We start from the raw sequence: 15,478 nt of genomic DNA, 5'->3' as shown, positions 1-15,478 counted from the left end.
CTGTGCAATGCCAATTCATCTGCAAGAATCTATCTTCAACAGTATGCAAAATCTTGATTCATGGTGGAGAGATCTTCGTTATCCAAATCGCTGGGTGGCACATAGACCTGTTTCCGGCAAGACACTGCATGGAGTGACTTGATCGGAATCTCAGACAGTGTTTCTAGATTTTTTTTCCATATAAGAGGTTATGAAGATCCGACAGGTCTTTTCCCAGTTCTATTGGGCTATTTGAACGCAATCATGCAACAAAGAACCTGAGATGTTTTCTTTTTCAGGAAACTGTTGTAAATAGCTCTTTCTTTCTAACAAAACGTAAACTTCTTTCTTGATCAGAGGTTTCGAGAATCCGAAATGACTTTTTACCAGTGATATCCCACAACAGCTCATGCCTTCCGTGGAATACATATTTCTCGTCCAAACCCTCTAAACCACAAAGAGCATCTTTTCTTAATGCATTACAGTAGCAATTTCTATCATATTCATCTACTAATTCATCAGTTTCAATACACCAGATTTGGTTTAAGCCCATTTGCGGGTTTAAAAATGCTACGGATAACGTTGATGAATGCAGAAACGATGTTAATCGTGATATAGCAATTCAAGATCAATCAGAACTCGACTCACCCTTGTGCATGTTGCTTCTGGTTGGTTCTGCAATGACAAGAACATATCAGGTCTAGCAGCAACCAGCAAGTTTATATTACCAGGTTTATGTTATGGTCCCGGGTTATGGATCTTGTTATGGGTCTAGGGAATAGGAAATCGATGGATGTTTCGATGATTCCGCTGAGTTTTTTCTTCTTACGACCTATGATTACTGTAATTCAGGCTTAGAAGAGGGAAACTAATAACCTCTCGAGACTAAGTGCTCAAAGACTGAATTGGATTTTCCAGATATCCCTTTTCATTCAGTTAGTATTTAAAAGTACACAAACGTAAGGAAAATAACTTCTAATAATAACAAGGCCCCCCCCCCCCCCCCCCTACAGAGAAACGGAATACAAAGCTGGAAGAAAAATGCAGAACATAAAAATAAAAGAAACTTCGTTTAACACCGAGATCAAATACAATAGGATCTAGAGAGCTTTCAGTAAGAGATACATTACCGAGCATTCTTGATGGAGAGCATAAAAAACAGAATTTTGTTTCATTCAAATCCAACGAGTTTCTTTTTCGCATTTGGTTTCACTCTAGTCTTTAGCCAAGGTCATATTCCTGCACCAAAAGGCTTAAGGAAGCATAGATATTAATGGAATGGAGGTGGTAAGGTAGCATTTTTTACTAACTCTAGTTATAAGCAGATGCTAAATTGGTATGTACATTTCTGTGTAAATATATACTTTTTTGGTATGAAAGAAACGTTATCTCGGCTTACATGGTAACGGGAATGGCAAGACTCAGATATACCAAAAGCACAGATAACTCTTACCCTCGATATCATCAACCGAGACAAAAAGGAAGGATGAAGAAAAACACCTGCTTGCTTGATGATAAATGTTCCTGCGAAATTTTCATCCACGAGATCATGATAATGCGTTCTTATATAGATGCCGAGCAACGGAGGGTAAGATTTATCGATGCTTTTGATGGATATAAGAATGCATTATCACTTATCAGTAACTCGTGGATGAAAATTTCACAGGTAAAAAATACTATTTTAAAAGACCTATTCTGAAGAGTGTAAAGAATAAAGGATCAGTTGCCTAGGAGATTAAACATTTTCCAGCAAACAGATCCCAGATATGATATGATGCATAAGAAACATCCATGATTCATTCTCCAGTGGAAGTATAAAAAAAAGGACAAATATATTACAACCTAGTCCAAGACACAGAGGATATGCTTCACCTCTTGTACAAATCCAAAACCAAATCAATATAAGCTTGTAACCGATCTAAGAAAATTTCCAAAGTGATGGCTCAGACTGTAGTTTAGCAGAGAGAAACCCATTCCCATTATAGTTTCCCAATATAAGCTACTCATATCAAGTTTGCCAATAGAATCATAGCCAAATCGATTAGAAGCAATGAGTTGATAATGAAAAGATTCATCACAGATAAAATTTTCTCGTCATAGCCATCACCAAGAGAACATGTGATACAAACTCCAAGAGACGAGCCAGCAACTCACTCAACTAGATAGTCCCTTTTACAGGTCAGAGGCCTTCTTCCCTTTTAGATGTCCTGCAAATTGGGGGAAAAAAATTGAGCATTGGCAGATTCAATCAGCAACAATTTTGCAGTTTTTTTTACGATACTCTCACTTTTTGGATACATTTTCCGAGAAATATACAATCAAGCCATCGCAGGTAAACCCAACAAGCAATTAGAGCCGAAACCTACTAAATCAGCAAAAAAAGGCAGCTTGAATGAGATTCAATCTTCTCCACTAGGGTTGCAAGTCTAGTTTTCACTGCTTAAAATCTCGAAACTTTCCCGAGAAACAAACAACGAATCAAACGCATGGATGAACCAATAGCCAAACTTGCGAGCTTAGGCGCGCGCTTCTCGACTTCCCGTTTGCCTTTTCCCGACTTCGGTGTTTGAATCTTCAACATGATTAACCGATCAACCCTGCAACTTACAGGCACGGCTCCGAGTGAAGAAAAACGAACACGAAATGGGCTATCTAGTTTAGGGTTTAATAGTTTCAGTTTTTAACCCCAAATGAAGTATAAAAATGAAGAGAATTGTAATGCGACCCTCGTGTTATAAAAATGTTTCTATTTGCTCCCCATTATCTTATTGTGTCACTTAAGGACCCAAAGTGATTTTATCGCTTAGCAAGTTGTCCGTGGACAATAATACCATAAACAATATGAGCTGAAAACATTAAGAGTGAAGGAAAAAGGACAAACAAAACACAAGTTCACGTTTCAAGATCCTTTGTCCGGACAATACACATAGATCTTCAATTCTTTCTCTATTCCATGGAGTATAGATAAGAGTTAGATTATATATATATATATATATCAATTGGTATAACAATATGCTTCTCTTCACACCGGTGGGTCTCTGGAAAACCATTCTCCTATGAGTATGCGGTCGACTCGACCGGAGAGGAATGATCGGGGTGTGATCAAATTTGTCCTAACGTTGTGGTCGTCGTTGTCTAAAGGTGTAATTAGGACCCAAACTATATCATTCTGATATATGTTGGACATGTGTTGGGCCTGTGATAAAGTTATATATATATATATATATATATAATCTAAGCCTATGTAGGAACTATATTTATGAATGTTTTTTCTGAAGAAACGTTTAACCAGAGCACATGTACATAGGATAAAAACGTCGGAAGCACATGACCCATGATCTTATTATATTGCGACGATACATTCATGACATACATTTTTACACAAACATTACAGACAAAGCTTCATAACAATGGCTGGCAACACATTCAGACAAAAACACACATCACACGCTCATGAGTCTGATCTGTTTCTGCAACCACCTTGTTCTTCACTTGACATGGATGAGAGACCATTCCAACATGTCCTTGTGAGCTTCTTCTGCAGCTTTCACTGCTGATTCATCATCCGGATCGTACCTAATGCCCCACCCATGCGAGACATTCTCATATATCTTCACATGGCTCTTGACCTATCACCATTTCTCCATTTCAGAAAGCAATACAGAACTATGTGTCCATTATCGTTTCCCTTTCTTCTCTTTTCAGCTTCACAGCAAAGAGTTTTAAGTTGAAAATATCGGATCAGACGAAAAGCATACCTCGGGTTTAAAAGCAAGAACTTGTTCGAATTGCTTCAAGAGTTCGGGTGGCGACGTACGGTCATTCTCAGCTCCTAATACAGCAATCGGAGCCTTGAACTCTGCAAAAAAGATGTCAACTTTAGTGTGGGGAAACCGAGAAATCTGTGGATATGGGAAGAAACGGAATCACTCACCTTTGATATCATCAACCGTGACGAAAGAAGGATGAAGCAAAACAGCAGCTTGAATGAGCTCATTCTTTGCCATTTCAACCACTACCTTTCCTGAAGAACACCGCACGAATATTATATTACTTTCTTCCATTGTTTCAGTATCAATAAGAAAGCGTCAAACTTTTACACAACTGCATATTTTGGAAGGTATACCATCAAGAAGAACAAACAAACTCACCTCCGAAACAGGCACCTGCAGCCCCAACTGCAGTTATGCCTTTGCTCTTTAAGGCTTCAATTAATGGCTTTGAGTCCTCAAAGCCTTTGTCCTAAAAGCATAATTTTATCTGTTTCAGATAGAAACAAAGAATCTGACAGACAAGACAGGAACACTTCATGAGAAAGAGCAACTGACTGGTTCGTGATCTTTCAACCAGACATGAAGAGGCCGGTCCTGGTTCTCGGGTTCATAAGGATCTCCTTTCAAGAAGTCGGGAACAACCACTAAAAACCCGGCAGCTGCAATCTTGTCAGCGAGGTTCCTTTCGTAATAAACGAAAAGAAAGATTCAGTTTTCAAAAAATACTCTGCATTATTTTCAGTGTCATGAGAAGGGAGACTCAATCAGGTAACAAGTAATACCTCAAGTTCGGAGCTTCATATCCTGTGAGAAAAATTTGAAGATGAAAGGTTTAGAATATTATGATGAAAAGATCATTAGTTCAAAGGAACAAACAAATCCGGCAAGATTAAGAGACCGAAACATGATCTTCCGACATTACTTGAACATCAAGCAAACAGCCCTAGACAAAGTGATTCATGGTCTAAAAATCAAAACTAAAGCAACAGTTATGAAGATTCAAGAAAAGAGTTACCGAAAACATCAGAGAAAAGAACAATGCCGAGCTTGGAATCGGGGGATCCAGACACGTAAGCGTCAAGGCCACCGAGCTTCTCGACCCGACCAGACCCGGAACTCGGGTTAAGGGTCGGTCGGTTTTCGCAGCACTGAGCACCAAACGCCATTGCCTATTCTTCTCAGAGAGGAGAGGATTCACCATAAAACACAAGACCACGATTTGCTCCGTTCTTCTAAGTGTATAAATAGGGTTTATGATGGTCACTGTGCAATGCCAATTCATCTGAAAGAATCTATCTTAAACAGTATGCAAAATCTTGATTCATGGTCGAGAGATCTTCGTTATCCAAATCGCTGGGTGGCACATAGGCCTGTTTCCGGCAAGACACTGCATGGAGTGACTTGATCGGAATCTCAGACAGTGTTTCTAGATTTTTTTTCCCATATAAGAGGTTATGAAGATCCGACAGGTTTTTCCCAGTTCTATTGGGCTATTTGAACGTAATCATGCAACAAAGAACCTGAGATGTTTTCTTTTTCAGGAAACTGTTCTAAATAACTCTTTCTTTCTAACAACACATAAACTTCTTTCTTGATCAGAGGTTTTGAGAATCCGATATGACTTTTTACCAGTGATATCCCACAACAGCTCATGCCTTCCGTGGAATACATATTTCTCGTCCAAACCCTCTAAACCACAAAGAGCCTCCTTTCTTAATGCATTACAGTAGCAATTTCTCTCACAGTCATCTACTAATTCATCAGTTTCAATACACCAGGTTTGGTTTAAGTCCATTTGCGGGTTTAAAAACGTTACGGATAACATTGATGAATGCAGAACCGACGTTAATCGTGATATAGCGCAGTGGCAAGAACGTATCAGGTCTACCAGCAACCAGCAAGTTTATATTACCAGGTTTATGTTATGGTCCCGGGTTATGGATCTCGTTATGGGTCTAGGGGATAGGAAATCGATGGGTGTTTGGATGATTTGGCTGAGTTTTTTCTTCTTACGACCTATGATTACTGTAATTCAGGCTTAGAAGAGGGAACCTAATAACCTCTCGAGACTAAGTGCTCAAAGACTGAATTGGATTTTCTAGATATCCCTTTCCATTCAGTTTTTAGTATTTAAAAGTACACAAACGTAAGGAAAATAACTTCTAATAACAACAAGGAAATAAAACTACCCAAGTCCCCCCCCCCCTCCACAAAGAAACGGAATACAAAGCTGGAAGAAACATGCAAAACATAAAAATAAAAGAAACTTCGTTTAACACCGAGATCAAATACAATAGGATCTAGAGAGCTTTCGGTAAGAGATACATTACCGAGCATTCTTGATGGAGAACATATATAAACAGAATTTTGTTTCATTCAAATCCAACGAGTCATTTTTTCGCATTTGGCTTCAATCTGGTCTTTAGCCAAGGCCATATTCCTGCCTGCACCAAAAGGCTTAAGGAAGCATAGATATCAATGGAATGGAAGTGGTAGGTAGCATTTTTTACCAACTCTAGTTATAAGCAGATGCTAAATTGGTATGTACATTTCGGTGTAAATATATACTTTTTTGGTATGAAAAAAAAACGTTATCTCGGCTTATGAGGTAATGGGAATGGCAAGGATCAGATAGATCAAAAGCATTGATAATTCTTACCCTCGATATCATCAACCGAGACAAAAAGGAAGGATGAAGAAAAACACCTGCTTGCTTGATGATAAATGTTCCTGTGAAATTTTCATCCACGAGATCACGATGATGCGTTCTTATATAGATGCCGTGCAATGGAGGGTAAGATTTATCGATGTAAAGAATGAAGGATCAGTTGCCCAGGAGATTAAACATTTTCCAGTACACAAGAAACATCCATGATTCATTCTCCAGAGGAAGTTTAAAAGAAAGACAAATATATTACAACCTAGTCCAACACACAGAGGATATGCTTCACCTCTTGTACAAATCCAAAACCAAATCAATATAAGCTTCTAAACCGATCTAAGAGAATTTCCAAAGTGATAGCTTAGACTGTAGTTTAGCAGAGAGAATCCCATTCCCATTATAGTTTCCCCATATATGCTACTCATCGATATATCAAGTTTGCCAATAGAATCATGGCCAAATCCATTAGAAGCAATGAGGTTGATAATGAAAAGATTCATCACATAGACAGAAATTCCTCGTCTTAGCCATTACCAAGAGAACATGTGATACAAACTCCAAGAGACGAGCAAGCAACTCATTCAACTAGATAGTCCCTTTTAGAGGTCAGAGGCCTTCTTCCCTATTAGATGTCCTGCAAATTGGAAAAAAAAAAAAATTGAGCATTGGCAGATTCAATCAGCAACAATTTAGCAGTTTTTTTTTTAGGATACTCTCACTTTTTGGATACATTTTCCGGGAAATATACAATCAAGCAATCGCAGGTAAACCCAACAAGCAATTAGAGCAGAAACCTACTAAATCAGCAAAAAACGCAGCTTGAATGAGATTCAATCTTCTCCACTAGGGTTGCAAGTCTAGTTTTCACTGCTTAAAATCTCGAAACTTTCCCGAGAAACAAACAACGAATCAAACGCATGGATGAACCAATAACCAAACTTGCGAGCTTAGGCGCGCGCTTCTCGACTTCCCGTTTGCCTTTTCCCGACTTCGGCGTTTGAATCTTCAACATGATTAACCGATCAACCCTGCAACTTCCGCAGGGGAATATTACTCAAATAACCCACTTGGGTCGCAGCAATTTCAGTGTACACCACCGAAAAAAAAAAAAAATTTGCGACCTTATTACGACTAATATATAACTAATATACAACATATATACGACGCAAAACTACTCTTATTTTAGTTGTATATTAGTTATATATTAGTCGTAATAAGGTCACAAATTTTTTTTTTTTTTTCGGTGGTGTACCCTGAAATTGCTGCGACCCAAGTGGGTTATTAGGGTTAAAACCCCCTTCCGCAGGCCACGGCTCCGAGTGAAGAAAAACGAAGACGCTTAAGCGGGTTTTCCTTGAGAGTTTCAGTTTTTAACCCCAAATGAAGTATAAAAATGTAGAGAATTGTAATGCGACCCTCTTATTATAAAATTGTTTCTATTTTTTCCCCATTATCTTGTTTATTCATTTAAGGACCCAAAGTGATTTTATGTCTTGGCAAGTTGTTCATGGACATAGATTATAGATAGAGTTAGATTACAGCTATGTCATCATCTTCTTCAGTTCTGATATATGCTGGTCTCTGTTGAAGTTATATAATATATATATATATATGATCTAAGCCTATATAGGAACTATATTCATGAATGTTTTCTGAAGAAACGTTTAACCAGAAGAAACACATACATAGGATAAAAACGTCGAAGCACATGACCCATGATCTTATTGATGATAACATCATAACAATCATGACATACATAAGACACATACATAAGACAACAAACATTACAGACAAAGCCTCCTAACAATGGCTGGCAACACATTCAGACAAAAACACACATCACGCTCATGGGTCTGATTTGCTTCTTGTTCTTCACTTGACATGGATGAGAGACCATTCCAACATGTCCTTGTGAGCTTCCTCTGCAGCTTTCACTGCTGATTCATCATCCGGATCGTACCTAATGCCCCATCCATGCGAGACGTTCTCGTATATCTTGACATGGCTCTTGACCTATCACCATTCCTAGTATTAGTTTCTCCATTTCAGAAAGCAATAGAGAAACTATATGTCCATTGTCGTTTCCCTTTCTCCTCTTTTCAGCTTCACAGCAAAGAGTTTTAATTTGAAAATATCGGAGCAGACGAAAAGCATACCTCGGGTTTAGAAGCAAGAACTTGTTCGAATTGCTTCAAGAGTTCAGGTGGGGATGTACGGTCATTCTCAGCTCCTAATACAGCAATCGGAGTCTTGACCTCTGCAAAAGAAATGTCAACTTTACTGTCTGGAAAACCAAGAAATCTGTGGATATGGGAAGAAACGGAACCGCTTACCTTTGATATCATCAACTGTGACGAAAGAAGGATGAAGCAAAACAGCAGCTTGAATAAGCTCATTCTTTGCCATTTCAACCACTACCTTTCCTGAAGAATACCGCACGAATATTACATTACTTTCTTCCATTGTTTCAGTATCAATAAGAAAGCGTCAAACTTTTACACTACTGCATATTTTGGAAGATATTCTCTGAAATGTCAGGACAGATGAGAAGAACAGACAAACTCACCACCAAAGCAGAGGCCTGCAGCTCCAACTGCGGTTATGCCTTTGCTCTTTAAGGCTTCAACTAATGGCTTTGAGTCCTCAAAGCCTCTGTCCTAAAAGAACAATTTGTCTGTTTCAGATTGAAACAAAGAATCTGATAAACAAGACAGGAACACTTAAACATGAGAAAGAGTAACTGACTGGTTCATGATCTCTCATCCAGACATGAAGAGGCCGGTCCTGGTTCTCGGGTTCATAAGGATCTCCTTTCAAGAAGTCTGGAACAACCACTAAAAACCCAGAAGCTGCAATCTTGTCAGCGAGGTTCCTTTGGGAATAAAGGAAAAGAAAGATTCAGTTGCCGGAAAATATAACCTCAGAATATGGAGTTTGAAACTGACAGGACGGGCAAAACTAGAAGACAAGACAGGTAAGCTTCTACTGCATCTCTTTGCCAGTAGAAGCTTAGCTTTTGAAATCTTATGATATGTCGGGTTTTTTTTTTCATAAATACTCTGCGTTATTTTCAGTGCCATGAGAAGGGAGAGTCAATCAGGCAAGAAGTAATACCTCAAGTTCGGAGCTTCATATCCTGTTAAACAAATTCGAAGATGAAAAGTTCAGAACATTATGATGTAAAGATCATTAGTTCAAAGGAACATACAAATCAGGCAAGATTCAGAGAGCGAAACATGATCTTCCGACATTACTTGAACATCAAGCAAACAACCCTAGACAAAGTGGTCAATAAAAATCAAAACTAAAGCAGTGGTTCCCATAAAACAAGAAAATAGTTGGAAATAGTTACCGAAAACATCAGAGAAAAGAACAATGCCGAGCTTGGAATCGAGGGAACCAGACACGTAAGCGTCAAGGCCACCGATCTTCTCGACCCGACCAGACCCGGAACTCGGGTTAAGGGTCGGTCGGTTTTCGCAGCACTGAGGACCAAACGCCATTGTCTATTCTTCTCAGAGAGGAGAGGATTCACCACACAACACAAGACCACGATTTGCTTCGCTCTTCTCAGTGTATATATAGGGTTTATGATCGTCACTGTGCAATGCCAATTCATCTGCAAGAATCTATCTTCAACAGTATGCAAAATCTCGATTCATGGTGGAGAGATCTTCGTTATCCAAATCGTTGGGGGGCACATGGGCCTGTTTCCGGCTAGGCACGGCATGGAGTGACTTGGATCGGAATCTCGATACAGTGTTTCAAGATTTTTTCTTTTTCCATATATGAGGTTATTATACGGGTCAGCAAGCCGTACAACTGAACGATTTGAACGTAATTATGGAACAAAGAGCCTGAGATGTTTTCTTTTTCCAGAAATTGTTTTTCTAACAAAACATAAACTTCTCTCTTGATCAGAGGTTCTGAGGAACCGACACGACTTTTAAGCAGTGATCCCACAACAGCTCATGTCTTTGGAATCCACAAAGTCCCATCCTTTTGTGGAAATACATTTCTCGTCCAAATCCTAAACCACAAAGAACCTCTTTCCTTAGTGCATTTCAGTAGCAATTTCTCTCTCATGTTCATCTATTAATCATCAGTTTCAATACACCAGATTTGGTTTAAGCCCATTTCGCGAGTTTAGAAACGTTACGGATAACGTTGATGAATGCAGAAACGACGTTAACCGTGATATAGCAATTCAAGATCAATCAGAACTCGACTCACCCTTGTGCATGTCGCTTCTGGTTGGTTCTGCAACGACGGCAACATAACAGGTCTAGCAGCAAGTTTATATCACCAGGTTTAACACCGAGATCAAATACAATATATAGGATCTAGAGAGCTTTCGGTAAGAGATACATTACCGAACACTTTTGATGGAGAACATATACAAAACTGAACTTTGATTCTTTCAAATCCAACAAGTTTCTTCTTTTGCATTTGGCTTCAATCTTGTCTTTAGCCAAGCTCATATCCCTGCACAAAAAAGGCTTCATGAAGCATTTCTTACTAACTTATGAAAAAATTCATATGGACATTTCTGCGTAAACATATATTCTTTACTTATGAAAAAAACGTTATCATGGTTAACGTGGTAACGGGAATGGCAAGGATTAGATAGATCAAAAGCGTCGATAACTCTTACCCTCGATATTTTCAACCGAGACAGAAAGGAAGGATGAAGGAAAACACCTGCTTGCTCGATGATAAATCTTCTTGTGACACTTTCATCCACGAGTTCACGATAATGCGTTCTTATATAGATGCCGAGCAATGGAGGGTAAGATTGATCGATGCTTTTGATCAATATATGAACGCACTATCGGTAACTAACTCGTGGATGAAAATTTCACGGAAAAAAAAAAAGCTCTGAAGAGTGTAAAGAATGAAGGATCAGTTGCCCAGGAGATTAAACATTTTCCAGTAAACTGATCCCAGATATGATGCATAAGAAACATCCATGATTCATTCTCCAAAAGGAGTTTAAAAGAAAGCAAGAAGGCAAAAGGGCAGCCCGGTGCACAAAGCGAGAGGCTAATTCCAAGACTCGAACCCGTGGTCACAACGTCAACACCTTAACCGGTGCACCAAGGCTTCCATCCAAAAAGAAAGCAAGAAATTAAGAAAAATATATTACAACCTAGTCCAAGACACAGAAGATATGCTTCGCCTCTTGTACAAATCCAAAACTAAATCAATATAAGCTTCTAAACCGACTAAGAGAATTTCCAGAGTGATGGCTTAGACTGTAGTTTAGCAGAGAGAATCCCATTCCCATTATAGTTTCCCAATATAAGAAGTGTCTCGAGATATTTACCTCTACTCATCGATATACGAAGTTTGCCAATAGAATCATAGCCAAATCCATTAGAAGCAATGAGTTGACAATGAAAAGATTCGTCACAGAGAGACAGAAATTCCTCGTCATAGCCATTACCAAGAGACGAGCAAGCAACTCGTCCAACTGCATAGTCCCTTTTAGAGGTCAGAGGCCTTCTTCCCTCATAAAAACACGATCGATTTCGAATTCACCCGAAAAATAAAGTTTCCAACTTTAACCTGACGAGCAAAGATAATAATCTCATGGCGGAGTTGAAATGAAAGGGCAAACAAAAACAAAGAACACATCTTGCTTAGACACGATCTTCCTTGGCAACTCAAAAGGTGGGAAAAACTCGGGTTTATGATTAACCAAGCAAAACCCAAATCGAAATTTGTAGTCTTGAAAGACCTGAATAGAATTTTGTTACAAGGAACCAAACAGAGCCACAGAGGAAAGATGAAGCGAAATCACCAGAAATATCAAAATCGACAAGAATCCCCAAGCTTCGAATTTGGTGTGCCAGTGACGTAGGTGTCGAGACCATCGACCCGACCCGGCCCGGAATTCGAGTCTAGGGTTTGGTGGGATTTCGCATCACTGAGGACCCGAGTCGAGGGTTGGTGGGTTTTGGCAGCACCGGGGATCCGACACTGTTCTTCGATCAGACAACATCCACAACCACAGCAACAGAAACAGAGAATCTCCATACTCAGACAACTACCTTCTTCTATATCTCCTCTGCTCCTCTCTGTTTATTTCCCCCATTTTTTTTTAAAATGATTGAGACTAGAATGTGCGATCAACATTCTTCGACATCATCATCTTGATGGTTGAGGCGTTTTGCTCCAGACAGGAATGAAGCTTTACCAGAATCGACCATGGCGTTGAACCAAATTTAAGAAACATTATCGAAGAAAAATATTATAAAAAAAAATCATTTTTAGTTTGTATACAATGCATGAATAAACCCGTAACTGAGCCATAAGACTTAATAGAATATGTTTGTTTACTCGATATAAGATGTGATTATCACACATTGGCTTGTGATCGGCTCTATTCAGTATTTATGGCTCGAAATATGAAATTGTATTTTTTTCCCCATAATATGAACCCCCCCCCCCCCCAATACTTATGCCCCTTAACGTTACAAAATTTAGATTTTAAAACTTTTGTATTGAATCATGTGAATATTTCCCAATTTTATTTTTATTTTTTTGAACCTTCGCATACAGTAATAAATTCACGATTACACATAATAGTTTGTGAATCACGTGTAACAGATAAGTCATCCAAAGATTGATTCGCGGAGGAGTGGTGTTAAAACCGAGATCTTTCGTAGAATTTTGAACTCAATCAACTCACGTGTTCCGAAGGGCATTTCCCAATTTTTTCCAACACAAAGGAAGAACTCGAATATGTATGATTACATCTTCATGGCATATACATGTACGTATATATAATCCAGTAGCCAATTGTGGGGTGAAGTTCCCAGTGAACAAGTGTCTTGGCTCGAAACCAATCCTAGATCTCTACATTTGAAACCTTTTCATCTTTGAGACAATGCATGTTCTCCCAAGCACTACACTAAGGGTTTAGTAGAGTTTGTATAAGCATTCAAAGAACTTAGATTATATGGGACAAATCTGCATTGCAACTGTATGAACACTTGCATATATACATATATCAAAATGTAAAGATATAAAAAAAAATATCTAATGAGGCCCCACCAAGTAAGCGAGATCATCCAAAGGATCAAAGCCTTGACAGATAGAAGAGATTGCCTCCCCTTCCTGAAGATCAGAATCGTCTTCCATGTTCTATACCAACAAATAGAACCCAACCACAACCCTAGAAACCCGAACTGCAAACATGAAATCTGTCCCGAAACACAGAGAGTAACCCTGACGCTAACCAACCTTCCCGAAAATCCAGCATCGTTCACAAATCCCTTCAAACCCGGAAATAGTGATTCTGAAGCATCGAAATATCCCCCAAACCCTAAATTTCAAAATTCCAATCCAAAGAACCGTCTTTCAGTCCGTAAACACGAAGTTAATCGATTAATCCTGGTACTCTTCAGGAACCCGTGATCAATATCGGCGATCAGAGAGTGGGAAACAGAAGAATGATCCACAACTCCGCCGAGTTGAATCAGAGTCAGACCGCGTAGAGGGTAGTGGCGGCGAGTTACGCTCAGGCTTAAAATCGTTGGTCACTCCTCTTTGTTCGGGCTCTTCGCAGAAGACGGGAAGAAATAGTGGTTTTTGTTTTGGAGCCGTTCTTAGCTTTATTATTAATTAATTTTGATTTGTAATTAAACCCTAAATCCGTATCTTATATATAGATTTAAGATTCAAATTTAAATTAAGCCCCCAGATTTGTCTTTGATGAGCGAATTTGCCCCTTATTTCTTAAATAGTAAATACCCCTTTTTATATGATTTGACATCTGAGTTCATTTTTTGGATCATTTAACAACCAACGAGAATTTATATAATAAAAAATATACACAGCAGCCAAACATATCAATTGAGTCAAAATTTTATTTGAAGCAAAAAAAAAAAAAAAGAGAGAGAAAAGATACACGTCTATATGATAAATTTATAATCATAAATTTCTATCATATGATCAGATGTGTAAGTTTATGTCCAATTTATCAATTAATATATATTGATGGGTTTTTTTAAAATTACAGTTATTTTAATTTAACCTAATATGTTAAAATGGTCAATTTACGAGGAATGAAAATCTGAGTATTTATTATAAAAACTTATCTAAAGATATGGTAGATACTAGGCCACACCCCACTTCATTGGGATGGAATAATAAGTTGCTGAAGTCTAGGTGGGATACTAGAGTCTCTAGAACAATTGTTTTACTCGGTTAGCAAATGATCACTTACACCATATGGACAGAACGACAATTCTAGAATTCATAATTCTGTCTTTTTAGATGTTGAGATTCTCTTATATACTTTTGACAAGACTCTACCATGGATAGCAACATTTTTCTGACAATTTAAGCCGGACCTAATTTATGAGATATTATAGCGATGGTTTGGGTAATCATTGTATTGGTTTTGGTTTAGGACCAAGGCCGTCTCATAAAATTCTGGGATCCCGTATACATCATATTTTTAAATTATTAAAATATATTAATTTATATATTAAATAATAATAATATTTAAATATAATTAAAAATATATATATATATATATTCGAAGAGATAAAGTAAGGTATGACTTTATATTCACTTTGAAAGAGAGAATGAACGGCTGCCCTCCCAACCTCCACTCACATCATCTTCACCTACTCCTAACCACTAACTCCGTTTTTTTATATACTCCCAACTATTTTTCCTATTCATAAAAAAATAATCATTTCCTTAGTTTTCATTACATGTACATATAAAAAAATAATTTCCCTATGCACACACATTATATATATATATAAAGAGAGAGGGGTAAAGCTTGATAAATGTTTTAAACAGTTGTATAGTAAACTTCGATTATATCTCATTTTTTTATAAATTTTTATTTTTTTGTGTAGTGATATTTTTGGTACAATATATTTCTCATAATTTTGATATATTTAGTAAAAGACGTATATAAACAAAAAAATTACCATCTAAAGTTACCACTAATCATATAGAGAAAACAGAAAATTGATTATCTAAGAGAAGAGAGGTTGACTTTGATTATTGTCTGTTTCTGACTTTTAATATGTTAATCATT

At 37.9% G+C, this 15,478-nt stretch overlaps 3 protein-coding genes and 1 long non-coding RNA gene across 6 annotated transcripts; all 4 read right to left on the bottom strand.

The window, feature by feature from the left end:
• Nucleotides 1–19: 19 nt before the first annotated feature.
• Nucleotides 20–12,768, bottom strand: LOC104804770. Of its 3 annotated transcripts, none has more exons than XM_019201463.1 (4): nt 12,468–12,766; nt 10,788–10,899; nt 628–654; nt 20–107 (listed from the first exon to the last, which is right to left on the bottom strand). In XM_019201463.1, exons 1-4 carry the CDS (start codon nt 12,509–12,511, stop codon nt 36–38), a joined length of 255 nt encoding a protein of 84 aa, XP_019057008.1. In that variant the 5' UTR covers nt 12,512–12,766; the 3' UTR covers nt 20–35. The 3 variants fall into 3 exon arrangements, 2 of the variants coding, with proteins under 2 accessions (XP_019057008.1, XP_010527416.1); XM_010529114.2 differs by lacking the exons at nt 20–107; nt 628–654 and adding exons at nt 10,172–10,444; nt 10,648–10,699 and having other exon boundaries at nt 12,468–12,750; XR_002023776.1 differs by lacking the exons at nt 20–107; nt 628–654 and adding an exon at nt 11,069–11,887 and having other exon boundaries at nt 10,706–10,899; nt 12,218–12,768.
• On the bottom strand, nt 986–2,627 carry LOC104804773. The gene is made up of 3 exons (XR_770387.2): nt 2,346–2,627; nt 2,134–2,186; nt 986–1,503 (listed from the first exon to the last, which is right to left on the bottom strand). It is a non-coding gene; the product is annotated as an uncharacterized LOC104804773 (long non-coding RNA).
• Nucleotides 3,284–4,958, bottom strand: LOC104804774 (endo-1,3;1,4-beta-D-glucanase-like). Its single transcript, XM_010529117.1, has 7 exons — nt 4,768–4,958; nt 4,535–4,556; nt 4,308–4,434; nt 4,131–4,221; nt 3,914–4,003; nt 3,738–3,838; nt 3,284–3,608 (listed from the first exon to the last, which is right to left on the bottom strand). The coding sequence occupies exons 1-7, from the start codon at nt 4,916–4,918 to the stop codon at nt 3,468–3,470; spliced, it is 723 nt and encodes a 240-aa protein (XP_010527419.1). The 5' UTR covers nt 4,919–4,958; the 3' UTR covers nt 3,284–3,467.
• On the bottom strand, nt 8,099–9,973 carry LOC104804775 (endo-1,3;1,4-beta-D-glucanase-like). The gene is made up of 7 exons (XM_010529118.2): nt 9,767–9,973; nt 9,529–9,550; nt 9,160–9,286; nt 8,981–9,071; nt 8,748–8,837; nt 8,571–8,671; nt 8,099–8,427 (listed from the first exon to the last, which is right to left on the bottom strand). Exons 1-7 carry the CDS (start codon nt 9,915–9,917, stop codon nt 8,287–8,289), a joined length of 723 nt encoding a protein of 240 aa, XP_010527420.1. The 5' UTR covers nt 9,918–9,973; the 3' UTR covers nt 8,099–8,286.
• Nucleotides 12,769–15,478: the final 2,710 nt, after the last annotated feature.

The sequence above is a fragment of the Tarenaya hassleriana genome, unplaced genomic scaffold, assembly GCF_000463585.1.
Source record: "Tarenaya hassleriana unplaced genomic scaffold, ASM46358v1 Cleome96, whole genome shotgun sequence".
In the NCBI taxonomy this organism is placed as follows: domain Eukaryota; kingdom Viridiplantae; phylum Streptophyta; class Magnoliopsida; order Brassicales; family Cleomaceae; genus Tarenaya; species Tarenaya hassleriana.
The sequence above is the reverse complement of the archived record's forward strand: the minus strand, read 5'-3'. Positions and strand labels throughout refer to the sequence as shown.

Bases quoted from the DNA above. Each gene is read 5' to 3' on its own strand.
- LOC104804774 (XM_010529117.1), bottom strand. From the start codon at position 4,918: ATGGCGTTTGGTGCTCAGTGCTGCGAAAACCGACCGACCCTTAACCCG. The intron at 4,222-4,307 runs GTCAGTTGCTCT...TTATGCTTTTAG, and splicing joins GGTTGAAAGATCACGAACCA to GACAAAGGCTTTGAGGACTC. The intron at 3,609-3,737 runs GTATGCTTTTCG...AAATGGTGATAG, and splicing joins TTCTTGCTTTTAAACCCGAG to GTCAAGAGCCATGTGAAGAT.
- LOC104804775 (XM_010529118.2), bottom strand. From the start codon at position 9,917: ATGGCGTTTGGTCCTCAGTGCTGCGAAAACCGACCGACCCTTAACCCG. The intron at 9,287-9,528 runs GTATTACTTCTT...TTATTCCCAAAG, and splicing joins TATGAAGCTCCGAACTTGAG to GAACCTCGCTGACAAGATTG. The intron at 9,072-9,159 runs GTCAGTTACTCT...TTGTTCTTTTAG, and splicing joins GGATGAGAGATCATGAACCA to GACAGAGGCTTTGAGGACTC.
- LOC104804770 (XM_010529114.2), bottom strand. From the start codon at position 12,511: ATGGGGGAAATAAACAGAGAGGAGCAGAGGAGATATAGAAGAAG. The intron at 10,900-12,467 runs GTAGTTGTCTGA...TTTTTTGTGCAG, and splicing joins CAGAGGAGATATAGAAGAAG to GGATATGAGCTTGGCTAAAG. The intron at 10,700-10,787 runs GTAATGTATCTC...ACTTGCTGCTAG, and splicing joins TTCTCCATCAAAAGTGTTCG to ACCTGTTATGTTGCCGTCGT.